The sequence below is a fragment of the Rhinolophus hipposideros genome (genome assembly GCF_964194185.1).
Source record: "Rhinolophus hipposideros genome assembly, chromosome: 15".
NCBI classification, from domain to species: Eukaryota; Metazoa; Chordata; class Mammalia; order Chiroptera; family Rhinolophidae; genus Rhinolophus; species Rhinolophus hipposideros.
The window spans coordinates 29815317-29843187 of record NC_138061.1 but is presented as its reverse complement, the minus strand read 5'-3'; the positions used below and the strand labels follow the sequence as shown (position 1 = coordinate 29843187).

At 37.1% G+C, this 27871-nt stretch overlaps 2 protein-coding genes across 4 annotated transcripts in view; one reads left to right on the top strand and one right to left on the bottom strand.

Moving 5' to 3' along the window:
- Positions 1 to 4129, bottom strand: part of CPEB3 (cytoplasmic polyadenylation element binding protein 3) — a 170744-nt gene extending 166615 nt beyond the window's left edge. For 2 of the 3 annotated variants that reach the window (XM_081073956.1, XM_081073961.1), the window contains exon 1: positions 3938 to 4115. The gene's annotated coding sequence lies outside the window, so the exon portion shown is untranslated. Of the gene's footprint in view, positions 1 to 3937 lie in introns of all 3 variants that reach the window. The other variant, XM_081073952.1, reaches the window with a different exon arrangement.
- Positions 3728 to 27871, top strand: part of MARCHF5 (membrane associated ring-CH-type finger 5) — a 42448-nt gene continuing 18304 nt past the window's right edge. Inside the window, exons 1-2 of the mRNA XM_081073962.1 lie at positions 3728 to 4538; positions 16744 to 16946. Coding sequence (XP_080930088.1) covers positions 4504 to 4538; positions 16744 to 16946 — 238 coding nt within the window. The 5' untranslated portion in view covers positions 3728 to 4503. The remainder of the gene's footprint in view (positions 4539 to 16743; positions 16947 to 27871) is intronic.

Sequence of the window (27871 nt, the reverse complement as noted above, 5' to 3'; positions counted from 1 at the left end):
CTATTTCCTACAGAATGAAGTTGATCTCTCATGTCTAACCTCCTTCTAGCAGGATTCTAGGATAAGGGCAAAATTCCTAAAATTGGCCTACAAAACCCTTCATAGCCTATCCCTTGACTGACCATCCTGCCCAGTCCCCTTTCTGTTTCAGTTTCTCCTTTTCATCATAGGGCTTTCCTTCACAGGGCATTTGCACATGCTGTTCTTTGGCCTGTAGCAGTTCTCCTCTCCTCCCTTTATCTAGTTAACCCCTGCTCTTCCTGAGGCCTCAGTGTAACGGACACTTGCTGAGAGAACATTTCCTGACCTGTCTCTCTAGGTCAGATCCATCGTTACAATCTCTCATAACACTATGTACTACATTCGTAACTTTAAAAATGTATTTATGTGATTCTCTCTCTCCCACTATAAACTTTAAACTCCACAAAGGTAACTGCGCTTGTTTTTCCCCATTATTGTACTTCCAGTGCCTACCTTAGCGTCAGTCACATAAATGGTGCCTATTCAATAAGCATTTGTTGAAAGAATAGATTCAAGGCCTTTTAACTATTCCCTACTTAACCAGCCAATCATATTGTTGATTCTTAACAGAGACCCACAGTTCCAGTTAACAAAAGTTAACTCCTCTTTCTACATCTTTTCATCATTATCCAGACCCAAGATCCTCCTCCACTTCTTCACCTACATAATTCTTCCTATTACTACAATGGAAAGCCTTAATTTTCTTCGTTTCAGAAAGCTCTCTGTGACGTACCGGCCCTTAACAGTCCCCTCTAAATTTCCACTTCACTTTGTATTTCTATGCCATTCATTTGGTACTTCATCATATACTGCCATGTATCAGTACGGAGTATTTCATAAGTAAGTGCCTGTTTTATTTTTTTTAAATATAAGTATTATTAGGTAGTTTGTATGTTCCTGAAGGGTAGTTACAATTTAATTTGCTACAGGAACACCCAGGCACATACGTCCTCTGGAAACTGCCAAATGAATTCATGAAGAACTTCTATGGCTTGCAATGTGGGCTCAGCCTGCAGTTTATCACCAAATTTGGCAATTGACAATTCTCCTTGGAGGGCACCTGGATATTTTATACTAGCTTTATGGAATACCTCCAGGACCCATTTTAGCAGACAGTTCAGAACAAGTGTGACAGGTGATTAACATAATATACTATTTTAAATTTCCTGACATATTTAGAGAAGTTCCATACTCAGGTATTTCTGAATCCATTACCAAATTATTAGTATATTCCATAACTATTTAGGATAACTCTACATTGCCGATCCTTGTTCTTGTCCTCTAAAGTTGGGAGAGGCTTTATTTTCAGTAGATTAATTTGTATTTCAAAATATATCACTGAGGAAAATATTTTTTTTGGCTATAGTCATGTTGTTACTCTCCTGGCTGAATATCATTTACCATAAACCTTTAGCCCCACAAAACATACAGGAGTGCATTTTAACTTTTTTTTGTCAGACTAAGATCTAAGTAATTAAGACATTTTTTTCTTAAAAATTAGAGAGTAAATTATAATTCCAATTATTCTGAGTCTTATTTGAAAATGCAAGAGCCAAGGGAAACAAAGTTGACAGACAATATTGAAATTCGGGGTATACATGTCACCTATTTCAAATGCAAGGAATTAATTTCTTTCATGAGTTTTATCAATCATGATGTTTGCCCATACTAATTAAAAATATAAAAAATTAAAGTTTGATAATGAAAAATTATCAGTTATCTGTTTCTCTTTAGATTTCTTTATGAACATTTTATGTGTAGCTAATTATGGTTTTTAACAGCTTTATAGAACTATAATTCACAAACCACAAAATTCACTCATATTATGTGTACAATTCAATTTCTTTCAGTATACTTACAGAGCTATGCCACCATCACCAGAATCAAATTTTGTTTTATATTAGTTTTAAAATTGAGATATAATTCACAAAGTTGTATAACCATCACCACTCTAATTCTGAAACATTTTCACCACCCCAAAAAGAAACCTTGTATCACTGGCAGTCGCTCTCCATTTCTCTCCAACTCTTCCAGCCCTAAGCAACCACTAATCTAATTTTTGTCTCTGAATTTGTCCAGTCTTAATATTTAATATAAATAGAATCATACAATATGTGGGTTTTGTGACTGGCTCCTTTCATAAGGTTTTTTTAAATTCATCCATGTTGCAGAGTGTATCAGAATTTCATTCCTTATCACCTAATAATATTTTATTGTATGGCTGTACCATATTTAGTTTATTCATTCATCAGTTTATGGATATTTGGGTTGTTTCTACTTTTGGGCTACTAGGAATAATGCAGCTAGAATATCGGCAAACAAGTCTTTGTGTAGACATATGTTTTATTTCTCTTAGGTAAATATCAAGGAGTGAAATTACTAGGTCAGGTGCTAGTTATTCTTAAGATGAAAAACAGTATTTTTTTTTTCTATTTCAAAAGGTTTTTGACATAGCCAGGAAACAGAATTTTTATGCAAATGCTAATATCAAATCCTTTTTCTTTTTTTCCTTTTTCTTTTTTTTTTTTTAATAATAAGGTAAACCTGCACACAGCTTTGCTATCAACAGAACTGTGTCATATTACTTTCCAATTCTGGGTTCAAATAGAAATTCTAAGATGAGGTGAGAACTCATTTTAGTGTCAATCATAAAACTAAATGGAGTTTGCACTGGCCTATTTAATCAGTATGCTAGGATCAAATTCTATTTTGGGGGCAGGATATATATATCCATCTCCTTGTGGCTGACAATTGCTTAAGAGATAAATGCACAGTAAGGGAAGGCTTAGGCAGTAGGAGGAGCAATAAATAGGAATTTAAAAAAATCAAACAGATTAAATACTCATTCCCTCCCCTAGTGGGGGCCTGTTTCTCATTTCATGAGTAAAAGATGAAGTATTAATTATAAGTCGTCATGCAAATTCCCAGAACCTTTTATAAAAGCATCTTTCAGAAATTGGAGGCCAAATAAACTTCTGGTCACGTGTTATTTTGTGTCCCCCGTCCCCTCCCCGCCCCCCCCTGCAATGTACATTCTAGTTCAAATACATTCAAGAAGCAAACTTTAGACAGAGAATTGACAGCTGATTGTAAAATTTTACATTGAAAAGCTTAAAACACACATTTTTATTTAAAATGAGCAAATACCTCGCAGCAGAAATTAGGGGATTAATTAGAAATTAATCAAGGGAAAACTACCAGACGTCCTACCAATCACAGCACGACAGAATGCCACAGGTCGTCCAAAAGACGCGTTCGTTTCAGCCAACAGCTCTTTCCTCCCACCAAAGCTGTCCCCAGAACGTCAGGGAATAACCCAACCAGTAATTTTTCCCTTATGATCTCCCCACCCCGACACCCACATCCACCCTATTTGGAGGTGTCAAGGCGACTAGAAATGGTTAACAGTGACCAGCAGGGAGAGAAACAAACATCTCCTGACAACCCACAGCTGAGTAAGCAAGAGCTGTTTATTCACCAACATGTTCCACTTGGAGGCTGTCGGCGATCCTTGAAAGCCCAGGCACATTTTAAAAGGTTTCTAGAGAGGGAGAGAATAATCCTTCTCTCCACCCCACCCCCAAACACACACTGCTGGACTCGGGTGGGAAGCAGCGGGTCCCCGCAGTCCCTGCCCACCGGCCCCCTCAGGAATAACCTCTCGCCCGAGAGCATCCGACCCCTTGCGGGGCTTGTGTAACTCCACAAGATGAGCTCAGACGCGGCAGAGTCTGGCCCCAGCGCCGAGGGCTTCACAAGGAGCTTCTGCCACCCCTACCCCGGCCCCGGGGACGGACGCCGCGGCCAGGGTTGGGTCCCCGACCAGAAATGGCCCTTGAGCCCCCTCCCCTCTCCTGGCTCGATCCCACCTGAGGACAAGAGCTGAGGAGAACAGAAACAGGTAGGGAGGGCTGACCTTGTTGCTACTGACAGTGGAGCGGCACATTCTGCTGCTTCCTGGAAAGCGGCCCGAAGGATCTCTTTCCCCCTGGAGGAAGGAAACGGGAGGGCGCCGCCCGGGCGGCAACCGGCGCGGCGGCGGTGGTCGGGACCGGCTGTGCAGCCTCTAGCGGAGACGCTCCGAGGACTACATCTCCCAGGCTGCTCTGAGCTGCCTTGCGTCGTGACCCCGGCGCGCAGGGAGGCGGGGACTCTTACCTCACAGAGGTAGCTCCTCCGCCGGCAGCAACTCGGCGCCCGCGGTCCATGGACCGGAACCCCGGGCCGACGGGCAGGAACCCGGGCCGCGATCGTCGCCTCCCCGCCCCAGGCTCCTCCTCCTCGCTCCCCACCGCCTCCTCCGGACGCCCGCAGGCAGCGCACTGCAGGCTCCGGGCTCTCGGAGCCGCCCCGAGAGACTGGGTGGCGGGTTCGCGGCTGCCACGGAACTGAGGCCTACTCCGCCGTCTCTCAGTGCTATTGTCCCTGGGCCCGGCCCTGACCGGGTCCACTGGGGAGGCGAGTGCGCCGGCTCCGCGGAAAATGCCGGACCAAGCCCTACAGCAGATGCTGGACAGGTACGGGCAGCTTTGGGGGAGCACGCGAGCCGCGGACAGTCGCTCTGGCCCCGTCCGCGCGCGTCCGCGAGGCTCTTCGTAAGCGCAGCCGGGCGTGCGGGGAGGAGTTCCACGGCCCGGGGGCCAGGTGGGGGGCAGAAAGTTTGGAGTCCGTACGTGGGGGAGGACAGAGCCGGCGGCCTGGGTGGGGAGACTGAGAGCGAGACTTAAGCAGTGGTGTGTCGTTTGGTTGGAACGCCGTTCTGAAAGGCGAGGGACTGGTGTTAATCCACAGAATTATTAGTTTCTTTTTCTGTTTCTTCTTCTTCTTCCTCCCCTCCCCCCCCCAACTATGTTGTAACGTTTGTCAGCGATGTCACTGGCAAGAAGAACCACACTATCTTTCAGGGGAATCATCCTCCTACAATTTTAAGATTCCAGAAACCAAGGAGAAGCATTCTTTTGGAAAGGCTGATAGGCTGACTTCATCCATCCTTCCCCCCCTCACCCCCCATCACATCCCTACCCCTCTACTGTAAGGTCAAGAGTGTCCGCCAGGGAGCTTTAACGGTCAGACCAGAGTAGAGGTTATGGAAAACAGCCACGTGAGTTCAACACTGAACACTTGGCGTATTTCACGATTTGTTGAGTTCGCTGAGACAGTTTCAGCTTATGCTGGGCCAATTGCCCATTCCTGGGTGGGGGGGCTACCGTCGGTAAAACTCTTTGTGAAATCGGCTGCATTGCCCTCTGCTGTTCAAATTCTAATCCATGGGTTCTGCCATGATTTTTTGGAGCCTTGATCCACAATTTTCCCCTCGCTACCGTAGGTCGTAACTTCCAGGCATCGCCAGTGCTACAGGCTAATGCATGTGATTGTAGCAAGTGGTACAGCTCTTTATGCTGCGTAAACGTCCAACTGTAAGGTTTTAAATAAAAGGCCTCCCTTAATTGAGATTATACCCAGTTAAACTTCTGTTTGGATCTGCCACACCCAGAACACAAAAATCACCCAAGAGTACATCTCCCAGAGTGAAACATTCCCTTTGGAGCTTAGAATTTTGAGACATCTGTGTAAATAGAAATCATGTTACTGACTTTTTTCAGTTGGGGTGACCCAGTGATTAATCCAGCTGACCTTGAGGTCATCATTTAGGTCAGATTATATTGACTACTCCTTTTTTATGTAAGTAGTCTACAAGCTCCTGGAATGCAGAAACTTAACTCATTATGTATCTTGAATCTTAGAACAGAGCCTGACTCTGCAGGTCATCGATAAATATTTGTTTTATGAACAATGCATGACTTTTTTGGCATTTTTCCCAGTTGTCTGGGGGTGGGCGGGGGGTCTGATGATTTACCAGGTTTTTCTTTCATTACAATTTAGCATACTGGCAAATTGCATAGGACTACTAAAAATAAGTCCACAGGAGACCACCTCCAGCCAGTTCCAATCAGATGAGACCCTATTCTGGTGCAGTGTATTTTGTAATTTAAATATTTTTGTCTTCTGAGTGCCTGCTGCTTACACTTTTAGTAGGTGACTTTTAGAAAAGTTTCTGTGTCCAAAAGCTTTTTTATATGCTCTTTGGAGATTTCCATAAAAGTAAAAAGCCAAGGAGTGCTAGTAAGGCCTTTAAAACTTCTCAACAGAAACTTGGAAATTCTGGCTGCATTTTCTGAAGCAGGTGACTGTAATACTGGCTTACCCTCACCTTTTGTACCTTTTTGACATACATCAAGGTAGATTCTTAAGATGACATTCAAAGACCTTTATTATGTAAGTCGGTAGTTGGCAACCTGGCTCCATGTTAGAATCACCTGGGGAGCATTTTAAAATATGGATGGATGCCTGGCTCGAGACCAATTAGATCACAAATTTCTAGAGGATGGGGTCTGAGCATCTAGTTTCAAAAGCTTTCCAGATGTTTCTGATGTGGTTGAAAACAACCACTACCTTAAACCTTAAGGGATTATTTTATGATAAGAGTACAGTTTAGTGAAAAAAGCTTGGGCTAATTTAGAGACAGAAATCTTGAAGTTCTCATTTTGCCACTCACTGGCTACACAACTTTGTAGTTAAATTCTGAGGCTATGTATCATAAAGTGGGAATATCCTGTCTTGTAGGATTATATCACATGAGAATACATGTAAGCACTTTATGATAAAATGTTATTCGTTAAGTACACAGAAGATACTTAAGATTCTCGTAAAACAAACCAGTGTGGCAATTCTCCCTCATTTCCTTCATATTTACTGTCATCTTAATCTGGGCTGGTCCTATATGCAAGTTGACCACAAAGATACTTGATGGGTTCATTTGAGGAATACTGACAGGCCCAACAGACTGAAATATGTCAGCCTATTAGGGCGCATCCAGAATTCTCACCATGGATTTGGCTTCCCCCTAGCTTGGTCTTTGGGTGGAAGTTTTTGAAGGACAGAATTTAGCTCCAAAATCCGTCCATATGTTTATTTCTTCAATGCAGTTTTTATCCTTGAGAAGACTAAGAAAATGTATATAACATGTTATTGTTCTTTGGTTTCTAGGTTAAAAGGTGTTTTTATAGTGAATTAATTATTAAACATTTGTGTATATTAAATTTATGTAATAAATATTGAGTGCCTACATCTGCATGGTACCATTCTAGGCCCTTGATATATGGTAGTAAACATTACCAAAAATTACCAGATGGAGCTTAAATTCTGGTGAGGTTTGTGTTCCATAAACTGTCAAACAAAATGATTATGTTTAAATATGACATGAATGGTGTGTTCAGTTTATAACACGTAATTTTTCAGAGTTTTTAAACCAATGGCAATTTATTTATAACTGAAATCAGATTATCTTTTGTGAGTAACTAAATTTAGTTTAGCAATTATTTATCTTGATAAATTTTATTATTGCAGTATTTGTAAATAAAAGTACATATATGTAGATATTTTGCCTTTATTTTTATAAATAAGCAACTGGTTTATGTAAATTTATTTGAGCCTTCTAAATTGCTGTGGGTAAACATTTGTTTGAGAGTAGTGGGTAATAATCTAGTGTTATTAGTGATTTGGGGTCACAAATCATTGCCATGAAATGATAACCATTTATAAACACAAACCCTTTATATTAGGCTTTCTGAACTGTGGTCAGTTTTTCTTTCCTTCATTGCCACACTTTTTTAAGGAGACATTTGTTATATATTACTCTATTACCATCTACTTTGTCATTTTCTCTTGTATTTCTCAAAATTAGGATTAATTGTGTAGAGAATACAAAGTGTATTGTAACAAACCACAGGAATGGACCCTCAGGTTCGAAGTCTGGGCCTGCTGAGAAATGCTTCCAGAAACTTGACTTTTGTGTACTCTATGTCACAGTAAACACTCAGGAATTTATTGAGGTTGTTTTGCATCACTTACTTGCACCTGGTGAGTAGGCAGGGAATGTAGCCAATGTCCCCAGAAGAGTCAGATGAAGCAAGGAAAATAATCTGCTCCTTGCTGCACTCCTGCAGTACAAAGTGCATTTGAATCTTCACTTTGTGGGGGTGTTGTCAACTACAGATGTATGTCACTTTGGAGCATGTACAGTACTCTGGTAGGCACATGCCGTATTATCTTCTGATTTATATAACCACCTGAGTTTCCATTAAAGCAGTTTCTCATTCTCTATGTCAATTTTCATCTTTTCCTCAATCACCTCTACCCCATTTTGACAATTACAGAGCAATACCTGGAATTAAAAACCATTAGCAATTAGTTATATTTGCTTCCCTCTGTATATAAAGTCCCCTTTGACCATTATCCCATCTCATATCATCTTCTCATCTCCACTCCACTATCATAAACGGGTTTATATTTTTCCAGTCTTCTGGAAAAATATATATTTATTTTTTCCAGTCTTCTGGAAAAATATATATATATTTTCCAGTCTTCTGGAAAAATATATATCTATATACATAGATATATATCTATCTATATATAATAGTTTTTTGTTTATAAAATTTAATCTACATTTGCTTTTTAAATACTGTTTTGAGCTCTGTGACATAATGATTAAAGAGAATATATAATACCCATTGTCTTCACATACCACTCTTTTTAAATTCATTCCCCTGGTTGACATTTAGGTTTTTATTTTCTCTTTATTATCTCCTTATAATTTGACTTTCATTCTCCATTCTTGTCCTCAGCTCTACTAAAAATATACTAAAGGTCACCAATAATTTTCTTACTCAGCAAACGTAATGGCTTTTTTTTTTCTTGGGTCTAATGTCCTTGACATGTATGTAATGAAGATGAAACTGATGAATATCATCCCTTAAATTCTTAGAACTATGTTCCATTATAGCATACTATTTATTTTGTACTTTTCCCCCTCTTATATATCATCTTATCTTTACTCCCTTCAATCACTTAAATATGGGTCAATCCTCAGCACTTACTCTCTGAAAAGTATACCCACTTACTATCTCAATTGCACTTCTAGTTGAGTGACTCCCAGATGTGTCTTTATTCCTGATCTCTTTGCACATTTTAGTGTCTCATTTCTAGCTGCCCCGTAGACATTGCCACTTGTTTATACACAGTATTACTAGCATCTTAACCTATCTAAACTACTGGTATTTCTCTGGCTTTTACTTATCTCGACTTCCCAATTTTTGGTCTTTGAGAGGACTGTTCTTCACCAGTCATAAAACTTAGTCATCTTTTTATGTTTTTTGCTTCTTTCCCTCCAAATCCATTTCCTTATCAAATATTGCGGATTCTTTCTCTAACTCGTTTTTCTCTTCCACTTTGACTTACAGAGTAGTACTAGAATTAGCCAAGGCACAATTATAATCATAACATTTCCATACTTTAAAACCTGTCAGTCTCTATATTTACAGTCTATAAGATAAAATCTAAACTTTTAAGACCCCAGTGAAGGGGTTCAGATCTACTAATACAATCCAACCCCTACCTTAACCACCGCACTCCACTTCACTGTCCTCTGAATATATCCTGCTCTTTCATCATCTTATTTTTGCTTTAGATAACTTCTTCCCTTTTAACACCTGGCTAACTCTTACGTGTCTTTATAATTCAGCTCATAGATCATCTTGAAGCATTGCACAACTCCTTCAGGCAGAATGAATTACTCCTTCCTGTGTTTCCGTAAAATCTTTGTGCATTATAGTATGTCACACTGTGTTGTAAGTTTTTTAATGCACCTATTCCATGTTTCGGAGCCTTCCACACTCACCTTTTACCGCCACCATCACCACCATGCACATTGAACTGGAAGTTCACTGAGAACAGTAACTGTTCCTTACAAGGGCCTAGTACATTGGAGAAACATTGTGGAATCGCAGTATCCTTTTATTCTTTATGACATATCAGTGCTTAGAATAATCCTACAGAACACCATTTAAGAATCATCTCATTTGCTCAAAACCTTCTGTATTTTCTTATTGCTTATTAAGTTTAAGTTCACATTCTGGAGCCTCCCTAATCACATCTATTGTGTTTCCTATTATGTTTAAGACACTGAATATATGGCTTGTACCAACTACCTTTTCAAAGTGTTGCTTCTCTTTAAGAATGAGTACACAAGTACATGTCTTTTGCCCAGGCCAAACTGATTTGCTCATTGCCCTCTGAACGCAAAGTGTTCTTTTCAGGCATCTTGTCTTTTTAAAGTTCTACCCATTCTTCAAGACCCAGTGTAGGTCCTGCCTCATTTATAAAGGTTTTCTCACCATTTCATGCAGAATTAATTTTCACCTCTAATCCAGAGTCATGTGTGTAGCAATTCTTTAGATGCCATACTTATATACATGCCTCCCAACTATTTACATGCCACAATTCGTAAGATGGTAAGATGATAATATTTATTTGGCACATTGGAGTTAGACTGGAAGGGGTTTAGATCTCTGGTGAAAGCTCATGGCTGCTTAAAAGTACCCTAGCAAAAATGAAACACATCGTTTCTTATATTGGCTGTAATTGCCTAAGAAATGAGAAATAGAAATTTTTATCAAACCATACTGTGCATATGATAGCGTGGTGCAGTGAAAAAAGCCAAGTAAGTCAAGGCCTCGGTTGCATCAGTGCCTCTCTACTTAACTGTGAGGCCATGGGCAGATTACCGTCCTGGGCTTTTGTTTCCTTATTTATTTAAGGTGGAAATAATTATGCTTGCAGAGTTGATGAAGATCAGAGACGAGGGTCACGGCATGACTATATGCTCAATAAATGATTGCTTTCATTGTGTATTTCCCTTCGGCTTCGCCCTTTGGTAATATGTCATGATTGTGGTTATATCTCTTTGATGAATCCAACTACTTTAACTTCCATTCCACTTGGGTGAACAGACTTTTAGCCTTGTTGGTATAGTTCCTACTCCAGAATATATGACATATGATGCTTTTAATCCTGGGACAAAGCAAGTAGTCGGCATCTTTTTCCATCGTTAAATGGGACCTTCCTTGCATTAACCAGAGGTATGGGTCTCTAAGCATGTTCTGAATTAAAGAGTTCGTGTTCTCTTACCATAAAATAGTCATGCAAATACATTGTTAAGGCACCATATATACTACAACAGCAACAATTTAAAGCTTGTTTCATTGCTCTCTTATTCCTAGGATTTTTCTATTCTGTTACACTCCAGTTTTCATCAAAGCAATCTCTAGGGCAGGGACCTATGATTTCCCAGATGTTTCTAATCAAGATAAACACCTGCAATTTGCATCTGCAAAGATACGTAGACTTTACTGCCAGCTGCTTTGTTAGATTACCATACCCATCTTGCTTAGTTAATTTATGTTCCAATGAGAAACTATTTTATTGATAAGTTTCTTCCCATTTTTTTCCACGTAGTTAATCATATAAACAGTGGATGACTCACAAATGGACCCTATAAAGTGAAATTATCTTTGTCATCCACCTTTTCCCTACTGGTTTGTAATATCTTTCTTTATCTTAAAACCTTTCTGCTCCAACCACTTTGGTCTTCTCATTGTCATGACCATATGTTCATTTCCATCTTTAAACTCGTTTATGCTAGTTTTTCTTCGAATACCTTTATTCTTTTCATTCCCCAGTCCAACTTGAATTCTCATCTGTAGTTCTCTCCTTTTTATTGAACCTTCTCAGCTATTTCATCCTATGTTTCTTACTGTTGTCATCACATTTCAGTATAGCATACGGTCTCTAACAAAAAGAATTGACATTTCTAGAAAGAGAATTGACATTTCTAGAAAGTTCTCAGATGATGTTTGTGCATCACACTGAGCACTGCTTTCTGAGAGATTGGGGATTGAAAAGAACTAGGCGGGAAAATAAGTTGAGAAATTCTTAGCATTTGGTCAGAAGTTACAACCTTTCCTAGGATGTGGACTTTGAAAGGTTTTGGGGCTTTGTTTTTTGAAATGGAAAATAGCCAGTTATTCTCACCTTTTAAGGGTATTCAAATTGCTATCCCATAAATTATAATATGAAAATATGTAATAACTTAAAGTAGAATTGTTATATTGACCCTGAAATGCAAATATGTCATTATCAATAAAAATTTTTAATTTCAAAATGTTTGGTTTTAAATTTGACTTTTTATCCAAGAAATGACCTGATATAATAGCAGAATCAAGAGCATATTTTGCCCTGTGTGAGAAATAGAAAAGCTTGCAAGATTCAAAGTACTTGTAGTGGAAATGAGGTTTATTAAAGCCTATTTTGCTCAAGTTCCAGTCAGTAGGAAACAAAGCAGTTGGCAAAAAATACTATGTGCACTTATAAAAGCTGTTTAGAGTTTACAGTTATATGATTGTTCTAGGAACTTCTCTTATATCCAGTTTCTCACACTCTGTATCAAAATTGTTTGGACTGCACATGATGGGAAATCTGTCTCAAACTGTTTAAGCTAAAAAAAAAAAATCTGGGTTTATATAAGTGTAAGAGTATAGTTAGTTTTAAGTACAGCTTGATCCATGTCTCAAAGCAATCAATTTCCATCTTTCAGCTTCCTCTGGGCTCTTTAGTCTTGGTGGCTCTCCTTGCAGCAATAGTCTCACACCCTCATTTAGTCTCACACTTTCCTGCTTTCAAGTCCAGTTGAAAAGAGAAAGTCTTCCAACTTTCCCAACAAAAATTCTGAAGTTCATTCTGATAAAACCAGCTTCATGGGCCCAACCTTTCAATTACTGTAATCTGGGGCATGATATATCCCTTAAACCAGTCTAAGGAGCTGGTTTAAACCACACATCATGGCTGATGTTGGAGGGACGTGTTTGTTCCTAAAAGAGTAGAAATTGTGCTGCCCATCAAAGCACACATTTCTATTCTCCCCTCCATTCTAAGATCCGGAGAAACTAGAAACCCATCATCTTCAAACACCTCTTTTCTCCTTTTAAAAGGAACTTGAGGGGTTTGGGAATAAAGAGCTGACATAGATTGCATCGAGGAAGGAAGAGATATGGAGAAGCAAAGAGGGAAAGCATGATTATAAGACCTTCTTAGGTGATATTCCTGGCCAGTCAGAAGTTTTTCTAACATGAGGAAAGAAAGGATTCCTATATATTGTTTATTCTCTCTCTTTCTTCCAGCCCTGAAGACTATTCTGTATAATTATTCTGTTTGCCTAAAAACATTCATGTGACCATTTTTATATGCTTTTTAAGTTAATTTTCCATGTGTATGGCCCTATTTCACAGACTAATGTTCTTTCCATATTAGGTAGATTAAACTCATATACCAAGTAAGGGAGTAAATCAGTTCATCATAAGTTCTTTAGAACTTAACATTTTCTGTACTGTTATTTATATGTTTAAGAAGTAAGTTGTCAGAAGCAATTATTTCTAACTTAAGCAAGTCCAGGAATTGTCTCCTTCATACAGTTTGCTTTCTCCAGTCTCTGCTTTTTTTCACTTGTCTCTTTTCCGCACCAGCAGTTCTCAAACTCTATTGTGCATCAGGATCACCTCGAGGGCTTGTTAAAACACATTTCTAGGCCCTCCTCCTCCAGAGTTTTTGGAGGAAACTTGAGCAGGCATGGCCGAGGTGGGTCAGAGGGTCTTTCGATCTGAGGTGGAGCCTGAGAATTTGCAAGTTCCCAAGTGATCTGAAGCTGCTGGTCCAGGGATCTTTGTTTTGAGAATCTCTGTAATAAAATCACTTGTCCTTGCCTGATTTCTACTATCACTCTTCCCTGAAGCCTCCTCTGATCTATCCAAATTGATTCTACTTCTTAAAATGGATGTACTGGAACCTTAAAACAAATCTCTTTTATCTTTTGGACATAGCCCCAATTAAAGATAGATACAATTTTTAGATGAAATAATTTGGTATTGTTATCAGAAGTTTACATATTGTAGCAATACTATTTGATCTAAGAATAACATCATCAGATTTACTGTTTAACAATTGGAATAAATAGAAAATGGAGAAGGTATGTTGGCAGATGTTGAAAACTAGGCAGACTTTTTGAGAGTATTGCTATCAATAAGGTTTCTTTTTTAGTATCTCTTCTGTAAGATAATTTCAATTAATCTCTAATAAACATTAGCTTTAAAATCCAAATTTGGAAGCTATATATTCACTATCACAATGGATCAAACAATAAAAACAAGGTTATTTGTATTAACAGTTCTAATTAGGCTTGACTCCTATTGAGTTTCAACAGCAATTGTTCATCTAATTTACCATAATTCTGAAATTAGAAAAAAAATCTAAAAGTGCCTACTTCAAATGTCAGTTGAGTACCTTCTAAAAAGTAAAACTGAAAGTATTTAGCGGCGAAGTATATTAATGCCTACAACTTTGAAATGCATCAAAAAATGGATTGATGAAGATGCAGTAAAGCACATACGAGTATATAGCAAAGTCTTAAGAGTTATAAAATCTAGATAGTGGGAATATGGGTATTCACTGACAGATTTTCAACGTGTTTTAAAGTTTGAAATTTTTCATAGTGAAATGTTGGGAAAAAATAAACTTACACTTATCCATAATTTATGGGAAATATACACATACAAGTATTCCTATTAGATTGAAATATGAAACTGCCATCGATGTAAGTCAAAAACACACAAATATAGGCAGTTTCATTTGGTTCAACGTAATATTAAGGTTGTTCTGAGTAAATATACATATATACACACATATATACACCTCCAAGTCTAAAATGCTACCTAAATAGGATAGATTTTTTTTAGTAGATTTATTTTTACCTTTTATTTTTTCCTGATGACTAAAATTAGCTTAATTTAAAATTCGATTCACCTTAATACTGATTAATTTCGCTGGTCTAGCTGTATTTAGCTACATATGTATTCCACTGTTGAAATTAAAAACTTACAGCCTAGAAATTTTCTACATATTCTTCCTATGTTACCAAAATGATACATCTCATTTCCCAGAGGTATACAAATATACTTATAAACTCACCTCAGTTATGGGGAAAATATATAATAACACCTTAATTAACTGGTCTCTTTACTCTATACTTGTCAATTGAAACTTTATGCAAACATTGTAGGTTAAAACCCAAACCATGGATAGTGGTGATGGTGGCATAACGTTGTGAATGTACTCAGTTCTACTTAATTGTACTCTTAAAAATGGTTTAAAGTTATAAATTTTATATTATGTGTATTTTACCACAGTAATATTTTTTTTTTAAAGAAAAAGGATGAGGAAGCATTTTTGGATAACCATAAGAGAGTCCAGCTTGGCCGAGGTGGGTCAGAGGGTCAACCTGTTAGACAAACGCTGCCTACCTCCCATTTTTACCTAGGTTGTATGAAACCTGACTGAATTTGAAAGCTGAGTAAAAATCACAATTTTGGATATTGTTGCCATGGATTAAAATCAGTTTTTTCCCCCCGTTTTAACTGAAAAGTTTTTAATTGAAAAGTTTTAACAAACAATTAAAATTCATTTTGTTCTACAGGAACTGGAGACCTCACCCATTTATAGTACCTGACTATATTCTTTCCCACTGAGCATAGTTAAGCTAGTTATTCTTACAGAAACCGCTTATCTAATTAAGTTAAAAGTACATAGTAGGTAAGAAGCTTTAATTAGCAGTAGTTTTCAACTGTAAAGTCATACTTTACTGGGGGTGGTGAAGGGTCTCATTGAATTAAATTGTATTTGCCTAGGGGGTGACCAGTTAGCTCAGTTGGTTAGAACATGGTGCTAATAACACCAAGGTTGCTGGTTTGATCCACACGTGGGCCACTGTGAGCTGCACCCACCTTAAAAAAAAAAAATTGTGTTCGCCTTAATGGAACTCGATGTCAAAACTTGTGTTAATTGGGGGGGAAAATAAGGAATTACAACGTAATTACAACGTAACAAAATAGACCTCCTGAAGTACCCATAAAAGCAAAATGGGAAAATAACCATCTCAATTGAATTTTTTCAATCTAGAAGACTTGAGACTTCTAGATTTCAAGTATAACAAATATAATTTAAATCCCCCTCCAAAAGAAAACCAGTAATACCTATAATAGAAACATGTAGGCCCAATTTTATTATATCACTATCCTAAAACAGTTTATCCTGATGTCATTTCTTCTTCCCTTTGTGTCCTTTTTATTTTAATTTAATAATATTTCTCTTTCTTTATAGTTATACTTTACCAGAAAGAGAAATGGGGTTTTTTTCCTGTCAGTTGAAAATTAAATGAGACCATCTGTGAAATTACTTGTGTAATACTTTAGTTTTCCAAGTTCAAAGGTTAGTGTTGAAATGGGGAAAACACTGAATTTCACATATTTCTGTGCTTACCACTCCTCAAAGAATTATTAGGTCATGTAAAACTAAAGCAGCTTGATGGTTGTCTCCTTGCACTCTTGAATTACTAGAAGGATGGAGGAAATTACGTAAAAACAAAATTGAGAAACAAAATTCTGCGGACAAATACATAGAAAAACAGAAAAAGAAGAAACTACTGTACTGAAAATGTACTGGTGGTTTTGTTTCTTCAGTCTTTTACTGTACAATTAAAATAGACCGTAGTAGGCTCATCCTTTTAAGTGAGAGCCACAGTGGAGAGGAGGCTGGAGTCTTAAAGATAATGTCTTGTTTTTTTCCTTTAAAGTTTATTGGGGTGACAATTGTTAGTAAAGTTACATAGATTTCAGGTGTACAATTCTGTAATACATCATCTATATCTCACATTGTGTGTTCACCACCCAGAGTCAGTTCTCTTTCCAAGATAATGTCATTGTTTTCTCTCTTAATTTACAGAAGTTGCTGGGTATGTTTTGCCACCGATGAAGATGATAGAACCGCCGAATGGGTGAGACCGTGCAGGTGCAGAGGATCTACCAAATGGGTTCACCAGGCTTGTCTGCAGCGCTGGGTGGATGAAAAGCAAAGAGGAAACAGTACAGCCAGAGTGGCGTGTCCTCAGTGCAATGCTGAATACTTAATAGTTTTTCCAAAGTTGGGTAAGAGCCTTAAAAACAACATAGATATATGTGATATTATACATAACTGTGATCTTGGGTTTATTTTAAAGTGACCTATCTCTGCTTTTTTTTGTGAATTTCTCTTTTTCCTTTCTGTTATTTCCTAACTGTTTTGCTAATCGTTTACATTATCCTTAATATATTATCCCCAGATCCATCCATTTGTCTGTGCATTAAATGTTTTCATTTGGTTGAGTGGATAAAGAACTTGGACCTCCAACCATGTGGATAAAATCAAATAACAGAGCTATAATAAAAAGCTGACTCCATTCTCTGGAGACCATTAGTGTAGGAAAAAGAAAACAGTACTGTGTTCTTTCTAATATTTATCCTTAATTCTATTAAGGAACAAAAGTTGGAAAATTAAAGATTCAATAAAAGACAGCATTAAATTCATCTTTGGAATCCAATTTATGTTGTTGTCTTTTATGAAAACTGCTTTTTCTGTGAATTGGTGGACAAGGAACAATCAAAGGTCTTGGGTAATGGAGCTAGCTAGCATTAAAAAACAAGTATAGCAAACTGTTTAAAGGGTGCTGTAAATCAGACTGATGTTTAGTAGTTAGCATGTTCCATTCCAGTCATGTGAGCATGAACTGATGTCTTTCTCTTTGTTTAGTGTTTATGCCATGCCAGTTGTTAAATATTTTTAATAACAGCCTTGGCTGTAATCAAGAGGTATATGAAATCAGTTTGGCTTCATATACGAAAGATTATGAAGGTCAGAAGAAAAGAATGACTCAATGGGGAGTAGGGTTCAAGGCACATAAATGCAGATAATGACGTTATTTTTATAATGCGAGAAGAAGAATGGCAAATGAAATTTCCTTGGTTGTCTGTATTTCTGTAGCATAATGCATAGGAAGGCATGATAGCTTCCTGTGAAAGGAAAGTAGCGCTGTAGAGAAAGTAGTCGTTCTCAAACATTTAGAATTTGTGGACCATATGATGGATCTTCATGTACACCACAGGTTTTAGATAAACACAAAAGAGTAATCCAAAACATTTTATAATGTCAAAGAAATGTATTAAAATAATTTAAACATCAGGAAAAAACAATGACTGCTGCAATCTTTTGCCACGTTGATACCTGCCTCTCTAAAGTCAAAGTTAAGTTTTCAGTTTTCCTACTCTTTAGTTCTCCTAATCCCAGTTTTCAACTATAGGTTGTTGGGAATAGCAGCAAGTATAGGATGATTCTGTTAAATAACACTTTGATAATCAGAGGTATGGAAATAAAAATCAGTGCAAGAATTCTCACTGAAAACTACGTATAACGTGTGACAGGGCATTGAGTTGACAATGTATAACACTCAACAGGGAAGTTGAATGTTTCAGTTTGGAAGATGGCAGTGGGTAAATCTGCCCTTTGGTTGTTTCAGTCTAGGAAATATGTTGTTAGCTCTAGTGTGGTAATTGACTGCTACTTTTAATTATACTTAATAGTAATAAGACATTGGTCTCTTTCTACAAGGAAAGAAAATGGCTAGATGTCGGAAAAGTCAAACTCTTTTTAAGCCGTATGTGTCATGATTTGGTCTTCGTATTTCATCCTTCAAAATTGTTATTTCACTCACATCATAGGTTCAGGCTAATCACTATACTGTGTGTCACGGCGATCTGCCACTTGAGGAATTCACAGATAATCACAGAAATTTTTTATTGACCTTATCAATGTCATGGAAAAAAAACTATATCCTTTATTTGAATAATTTTTGTTACCATCTTTCTTCCTGGCAAGATAAAGGAGCAGCAGAGTCTTGTATTTGCTTTGTCTTTCTTGACATAACATGCTGAAGATCCGCTCAGGGCTGCAGTTTGAATTATACTCACAGTTTTCCATGCAGCTTTTAATACTGACTCAAGAACAGAGCGCTTATTGCCAAATGCCAGCTGTTGTCTGTAAAGGAAGCCATGTAAGAATTGGCTTTCAGGTGCCGTACTCTTCCTTGCTACATACATGGCTACTGCTGTTGGCCATACTTATCCCAATATACTTTTTCAAGTCAAGGTTTCAAAATAATTGTTCGTTAAAAGAAAATCTCTTCTCTGTAGCATGTTTTCATTGGTAATCAGAATTTAAAGTTGCCTGTATTTCTTGCTTTATGTATCATATTATGTATATGCCACTAGTTGATTCATACTCTGAACACTAGTGGTTTCATGCAGCCACAAAATATTTCAGAGCATACATCTGTGACAGTAATTGTTCTTCCTTACTGTGTACCCCATGTATAATCTCCAGGAGTGTCATCTGAGGATAGAATTTTGCCAGATTATTTTCTCTCTGAGCATGTTTGTCATTAATTAGGAAGCTGACTATGTTATACCTGTTTTTGTTGAAATAAGTTAAAGTTCCCCTGACTGCAATTTTTAATCTTTGCTTTTAATCACAAAATTCATAATGCAGGCTTTGATTGGTTTACTAGAGTGGTTGGAAATGATATGAATGCTTCAGTGGCTTCTTGTCCTTGTTTTAGAATGTTCCAGTTCCTGTTTAGTAATGTATTATAGTACAGGGGGAACAAGGAGGTCTCTCAGGGCAAAGCTGTCATTCCTAATTTACCAGTCACAGCCTCTTCTACTAAGATCCCACGAGTTTCACTCTAAGATCATACTATTTACCATTTGTGGCATTCTGAGTTACGTGTGTTTTACTTTTGCTCTTCAATGAATACTTTTGAGGCATTGATTCATTTTCCTAAATTTGGGATTTAACACATTATGATAGTAAGAACAACAAAATTTGTATTTAACCAACATAACCAACTCATCATGTGAAAGTTTGTTAGCTGAAACAAACAGTCCCCTCTTAACTCTCCTTGTAGAGCGTGTGTGGCCCTTGGAACATAACAGTTAAGAACCTAAAAGAATTTCCTTGAAAGTCATAATCTTACTTTTCAAATTTGTAACCAAAACTTTTATCCCTTTTTTAATCAAATTGTCTGTAGACGGGTTAATAGATTAACAGGGACTACGATTGGTCCCCAAACAACATTTAAACACCTGCTAGAAGAAGGAATAAAAGAGGAAAGAACATACAGAGAGAAAGAGGTGATGGTTAACATCCTATGGGATGATCTCTGTGTAACAGGTATTTTTTAAAAATAGTTTTTGTGTGGATTTAGCCTCCATTTTGCTGGCTACCCGGCCAAGTTTGCGTCTTTTCTAGTACTACTTAGTGGTGGCTGGAATGGTGGCAAATGTGTGTTCTGAATTGTTGATAGGGAGTATGCTGTGCTCTGTGATGAAAAACTTAGAGGACTCATTACACTCATTCCTCTCACTGTTTGCCACCTATGTTACCGTTTGCTTTCTTCTAGTTTAGCCAGTTGTCTATGCAGCTACACACTTAAATACTCAAAGTGTGATGTGAGGACCAGCAACATTGGAATCCTCTAAGAGCTGTTAGGAATGAAGAACGTTAGCTCCTCCCCTATTCATCCCCGGTTTTAATTAATCAAAATCTGCATTTTTGTGCGATCATCAGATAATTTATGTGCACGGTAAATATAAGAAGCATTGCTTTAAAACATGAAGGGAACCAGCTGGGAAAAGTTTGTCTTCCGTTAAAAATAAAGCATTTCCATGACGCTTAAGATCAGGTAATAACATTTTTTTAGCTCAACAGAAGATTTCAGAGGAGAGATCTTAAGGACAGAATTCTTGATTCCCAAGGAGAACAGGGACTGATTCACATTAGATTCCTTTCTTTCATTTCTTTAATGATGTTTTGTAGTGTACAGGCCTCTTCTTTCGTTAAATTTATTCCTAAATATTTCATTCTTTTTGATGCTTTTTAAATGGATTTTTTAAATTTCCTTTTCAGATTGCGTATTGTAAGTGTATAGGATACAACTGATTCTTGTGTTTTGATCTTGTATCCTGCAACCATGCTGAATTCGTTTAATAATTCTGATAGTTTTTTAGTGGATTGCTTAGGATTTCCTATATTTATGATCATGTCATTTGTGAACAGAGATGCTTTTACTTCTTCTTTTCCAATCTAGGTGCTTTTATTTCCCTGGCTACAACCTACAGTACAGTGTTAAATGGAAGTGGTCAGAACAGAAATACTTGTCTTCTTTTTTGATCTTAAGGAAAAACCAGTCTTTCACCATTAAACATGTTTTCTCTGGGTTTTTAAATAGATGTTTATCAGGTTGAGGATGTTCCTTGTCTTTGAGTGTTTTTACCATGAAAACGCGTTGGATTTTGTCAAGTGCTTTTTCTGCATGTATTGATCATGTGGTTTTTGTCCTTTAGTCTATTAATAAGACTATTAGTCTATTAGACTAATAGTCTATTAATAAGATCAACTGATTTTCATATGTTAAACCAACTTTCAATTCCTGAGGTAAATCCCACTTGGTCGTGGTATGTAACCCATTTTAAATGTTGCTGGATTTGGTTTGCTAATTTGTTGAAGATTTTTCTGTCTGTAGTTTTCTTGTGATATCTTTTACTGTGAAATCTTTTACTCATAGAACCAGTTGGGAAGTGATCCCTCTGACGTTTTTTGGGAAAAGTTTGTGAAGGTGGTGTTAATTCTTTAAATGTTTGGTGACAGTGAAGCTGTCTGGTCCTGGGCTTCTCTTTATGGGAAGTTTTTTGATTACTAGTTTAATCTTTTTACTTGTTATAGGTCTTCTCAGATTTTCTATCTTTTCTTCAGTTTTGGTAGTTTGTGTCTTTCTAGGAATTTGTCCATTTCATCTAGATTATCCAATTTGTTAGCATATAATTGTGCATACTATTCCTTTATAAACCTTTTTATTTCTGTAAGTCTGGTATTAATGTCCCCTCTGATTCGTGATTTTAGTCATTTGAATCTTCTCTTTTTTTCTTGCTCAGTCTAGCGAAAGATTTGTCAATTTTGTTGATCTTTTCAAAGACCCAACATTTGGTTTCATTGATTTTTCTCTGTTTTTTCATTTCCTGTTTTATTTATTTCCACTCTAGTCTTTATTATTTCCTTCCTTTTGCTTGATTTGGGTTTACTTTGCTTTTCTTTCTCTAATGTTTTAAGGTGGAAGTTTAGGTTATTGGTTTGAGGATTGTTTGGTTGTTTTTTTTAATAGGTTTTGTTTTTTAGAGCAGTTTTAGGGTCACAGCAAATTGAGAGGAAGGTGCAGAGATTTCCCACATACTCTCTGCTTCCTCATATGCATGGCCTCCCCCATTATCAACCTCTTTTACCAGTGATACATTTGTTACAATTGAGGAACCTGTACTGACACATCATTATCAACCAAAGTCCATTGTTTACATTAGGGTTCACTCTTGGTGTTGTACATTCCATGGGTTTGGACAAATGTGTAATGACATGTATTCATCTTTATAGTATAATACATAGTATTTTCACTGCACTAAAAATCCTACCCCGGGCCATCCCGGCGGCTCAGGCGGTTAGAGCTCCATGCTCCTAACTCCGAAGGCTGCCGGTTCGATTCCCACATGGGCCAGTGGGCTCTCAACCACAAGGTTGTTCAATTCCTCGAGTCCTGCAAGGGATGGTGGGCAGTGCCCCTTGCAACTAAAATTGAACACGGCACCTTGAGCTGAGCTGCTGCTGAGCTCCTGGATGGCTCGGTTGGAGCACATCCTCTCAACCACAAGGTTGCCGGTTCGACTCCCGCAAGGGATGGTGGGCTGCGCCCCCTGCAACTAGAAAACAGCAACTGTACCTGGAGCTGAGCTGCACCCTCCACAACTAAGATTGAAAGGACAACAACTTGACTTGGAAAAAGGGCCTGGAAGTACACACTGTTCCCCAATAAAGTCCTGTTCCCCTTCCCCAATAAAATCTTAAAAAAAAAAAAAAAAAGTCCTACCCCATGGCAACCACTGATGTTTTTACTGTCTCCATATTTTTGCCTTTTCCAGAATGTCATATAGTTAGAATCATATAGTATATAGCCTTTCAGATTGGCTTTTTTCATTTAGTAATATATATTTAAAGTTTCTCCATGTGTTGATACTTCATTTTTTTTTAACTTTTTAATTTATTTTAAGTCTGTTTTTCCAGGACCCATCAGCTCCAAGTCAAGTAGTTGTTTCAGTCTAGTTGTGGAGGGTGCAGCTCACATGGGCGCATGTGGGGATCGAACCGGCAACCCTAGTGTTACGAGTGTCATGCTCTAACCAACTGAGCTAACTGGCCGCCCCCAGTTAATTTCTTTCTAGCACTGAAAAATATTCCATTGTCTGGATGTGCCATAGTTTGTTTATCCATTCACTTACTGAAGGACTGGAAGTTTGGTCACTTCCAAGTGTTGGCACTTGCAAATAAAGCTGCAGTAAACATCTGTGTGCAGGTTTTTGTGTAGACATGAGTTTTCAGCTTATTTAGGTAATTACTAAGGAGCATGATTGATGGGTCTTATGGTAAGAATATGTCTAGTTTTGTAAGAAACTGCTAAACTGTCTTTCAAAGTGGCTGCATTCCCACCTGTAGTGCGTTCCTGTTGCTTTATATCCTTGTCTGTATTTGGTGGTGTCCGTGTTTTGGATTTTAGCCATCCTAATAGATGTTTAGTGATATCTCATTGTTTAAATTTGCAGTTCTCTAATAGAATACTCGTATGATGTTGAGCATCTTTTCATATACTTATTTGCAGTCTTCTGTTTTCTTTACTGGGATATCTTTTAAGTCTTTCGATCATTTTTTAAATCAGATTATTTTCTTGTTGAGTTTTAAGTGTTCTTTCTATATTTTGGATAACAGTCTTTTATCAGGTGTGTCTTTTGCAAATATTTTCTCCCAGTCACAGCCTGTCTTCTCATTCTCTCAGTCTTTCTTATTTTTTGATGTCATTTACAGCTATAAATTTCTAAGGACTGCTTAGATTTCTTCTTTGATTTGTTGATAATTTAGTAGTGTGTGGTTTAATTTTCACATATTTGTAAATATCCCAAATGTCCTTCTATTATTGATTTATAATTTCATGCCATTGTGATCACTGAACATACTTGGACTTTTATCCTTTTAAATGTTAGTGAGGCTTGTTTTATGGTCTACCATGGTTTATCCTGGAGAATGTTCCACGTGTTCTTGAGAAGAATATGTATTCTGCTATTGTTCGGTGGAATGTTCTATAAATATCTAGTTGGTTCATATGATTTTCAAATCCTCGTGTTTCCTTGTGGATCTTTTACCTATCCTTCATTGAAATTGGGATATTAAAATATCCAGCTATTGTTGAATTATCTATTTCTCCAATTCTTTCCATTTCTGCTTCTTTTATTGGGCTCTGTTGTTAGGTGCATATATGTTCCTAACTGCGCTATTTTCCTGATGGATTGTCCCTTTTATCATTATAAAATGTCCTTTATTTCTAGTAACAATTTTTGTCTTAAAGTTGATTTTAACTGATTAGTATAGGAACTCCCGTTCTCTTATGTCTTACTACCGTAAGTTAGTAGTAAATTCTTAGACTACTTTCAAGATAAATTTTTATTATAGTTTTGTTATTTCCTTATTTTATTGTTGTTCTCAACTAAGCATTAATTTACACTTCTGTATAGAGTTCAAGATGACTAAGTATCATCCTCAGGAAGTGGTTGTGAAATGTTAAGTGGAGTGTAAAGCTTAGAAAGGAATGATATTTACTAGGGATGATGAGGGATGATTCCTAGGAGAAATCTTTCCTAGATAATCTAGCACATAAAAATAATTGTTACAATTTTATTTTATTTTATTTTACAATATCAGTAATATTAACAGTGATGTCAATAGCTATTATTTGCTAAAGGCCCTTAGCATTTGCCAGACATTATGTTGGTCACTTTGCCTATGTCATTTTATTTAAGCCTCTCAAAAGCATAATAGATATTGTCCTTACTTTACAGATAAGGAAACAGACTCAGCAAATTTATTTAATGGAAGCCCATGGGCTTATAGCAAGTAAATGAAGGGGCTAGTATTTTAAATTGCTGAATTTCTTGTTACTGTCACTCAGTGAGTCAGCTACTAGGCCACATATGGATAAAGGTAGTTTTGTGTACCATAAAGGTGAATAGGATGTTACTTTGAACATATTTGAGATACTTTTAATAAATTCCATGTATGATGAGTAGGTAAAGATGTTCTGTGATTTGATGCTATTGGAATCAAAGGAGAAACATGGCTAAGAAGCAAAATGATGGCTAGCTGCTTGCACTAACAAATAGTCTATTCTCTTTCTTGTCTTGATATTTGCCCTGCTGGAAATGGAAAGGAATAACAAATGCATGAAAGAAAAGATGCAACATCTCACAGGCAGTATTTTCTTTAACTCTTTTAAATGTTTATATATTCTCCCTCCAGGTAATACATTCATGTGGACCAAAATTCAAAGATAGTGAATATAATAAGAGTGTTCAGTGAAAAGTCTTTTTACCATGTCTACTAGCCATGATGCCAAGTAAGTTTCCTTACTTGAAGGTAACCATTGTTACAAGTCGTTGGTGTTTCATTCCAGGGTGATGTTTCTCTTTTCCTTCTCTCTCTCTCTCTCTCTCTCTTTTTTTCTCTCTTCCTCTTCCCCCACCCCCCCAAACACACACACACACACACACACACACACACACACACACACAGGCACACGTGCTCTACAAACATTAGGGTAGAGTTAAAGGAACAAACAAGGGACAGGGAAATACCCCAGGATCGGCAACTATGGGAAACCATTTCTACTCCTAGGCCTGAAAATACAAGGGAAGAGAGCTATTGACAGAATTTGACAACAGCGGTAGCAGAGAGTGAGAGGCTGTTTAACAAGACCTGTGATTTTAGAGAGAGAAATGGCAAACTTCCTGCAATGGGGGAGCCAGGAAAATAATTCCTTTAACACTTTTACCACCCTCTGATTTTCTGGCCATTCCACTCATTATTTGAACACATCAGAAACTAGAGGGCAAGGTTGCCTGGAAGATGCTCTCAATGCACAAAGCAGGATGGAGAAAGATGAGAAATAAACCTGGATAGGAAAATAGAATATTGAATACAATTACGTTATGTGTCAGTAAATTCTATATTATACATCCTGGTCTATATTTCCTTTTTTTTCTTAGCAATATATGGTAGATAGCATTACATTAACACATAAAGAGCTTTTTTTCTTTATAGTTATATAGTATGCTGTTACATAAATGTATGGTTATTTATATAACCACTTTCCTGTTGAGAGCCATTTAGGCTGTTTCTAATCTTTTACTAGTACAAACCATCCTGTCATAAACTGTGTAAGATAATTGTATGCATCTTTTGCAAAAATATGTAAATAACTAGAGTAGAATTGTGGGGTCAAAGGGTATGTGCACTTATAACATTAATAGGTATCATCAAATCGGCTCTTGTCAAGATTATACCCTTTAATCTTCCCAGCAGCGTATTGGAGCACCTGCTTTTCCGCTGCCTTTGCCAACATGCTGCTATCAGTGTTCAGAAGTGATTATGTCTGCTGCCTTAACAATAATCAAAGCTCAACAGAATGTTCACTCGGGTTTTTTTCTTTTACTATGAAATATTTCATTAGTTGAAAGAGAATATAGAAAACTACATATGAGGAATAAAGACTAATAAGCTATCGCTCATTTACCTGTCCCTTAATTTTATAAATAAAATATTTTGGTGAGTTCAGTTTTTTATGATTAGGTAGTGAGTATTTTATCCATGATGCATTTTTGTCTTAAACTTGTATATAACATAGACATGATAATAAGTAGAATAGATATAATAATAAAGCTATACCAGCTTCTTTTTAAATCAACTCTTTAGGACAATTTTTGATTTACAGAAAAGTTGCAAAAATAGTGCAGAGCGTTCCCATATATTCCATACCTAGTTTCCTCTATTATCAACATTTTATACTAGTGTAGTTCATTTGTTATAATTAATAAATGAATATTGATACATTATTATTCACTAAAGTCCATACTTTATTCAGATTTTTAAAAATGTTTACCTAATATCTTTATTCTGTTCCAGGACCCTGTCCAGGATGCTTACCCAGGATGCCTTTAGTCATGTCTCATGTCTCCTTAGGCTCCTCTTAGCTATAACAGTTTCTCAGACTTTCCTTGTTTTTGGTGACCTTGACAGTTTTGAGGAATACTGGTCAGATGTTTATGGAATGTCCCTCAATTGATATTTGTCTGATGTTTTTCCCATTATCTCTTGGGGTCAGGAGTTTAGGGGAGCAAGACCACAGAGGTGAAGTACCATTTTCATCATATTACATCAAAAGCACATACTATCAGCATTTATTCCTGGTGACACTGACCTTGATCACCTGGCTACAATAGTGTTTGTCAGTTTCCTCCATTGTAAAGTTATTCTTTTGTCCCCCTTTATACCATTTTTTTATGTTATTGTTGCATTTGCCCTATTTGACTTTTCATTTTATTTTTCAGTCTTCTGAGTTCTTTTTTACATTCACTGTGATACTCATCTAGTTCAGTTTTTACTGTCAAATTTTGTGCATTCTATTTGTCCTGGTTTTTCTCCCCTCACCTTTTCTTGACCATCTTTTGGATTGCAGTGTTTTCCCTCTGATACTGTATTTTCCTCTGTGCTAGCTTTTAAGTTTTATACTTTATTTCCTTACTTAAGTATCTATCCTTGAAAATTCTTAGCTTTTATCTCTGTAAATACTGCTTCTTCCTCATTCTCTCCATTCTCATCTTCTGTAACTGATAAGAGTTATGTTACATGTTTTCATTTTATCTTTCATGTCTCTTCACTTTTATGTTTTTCATCTTTTGGTCTCTCTTTGCTACAGCATTATGATTTCTTCTGAACTATTACCCAGTTCTCAAATTCTCTTTTGAGCAGTGTCAACCAGCAGTTTTAGGGTTTGGGTTTTTTTTTTTCTATAAGTTATCGTTGTTTCTTAAATGTGTTTCATCACTTTTTGTATTCT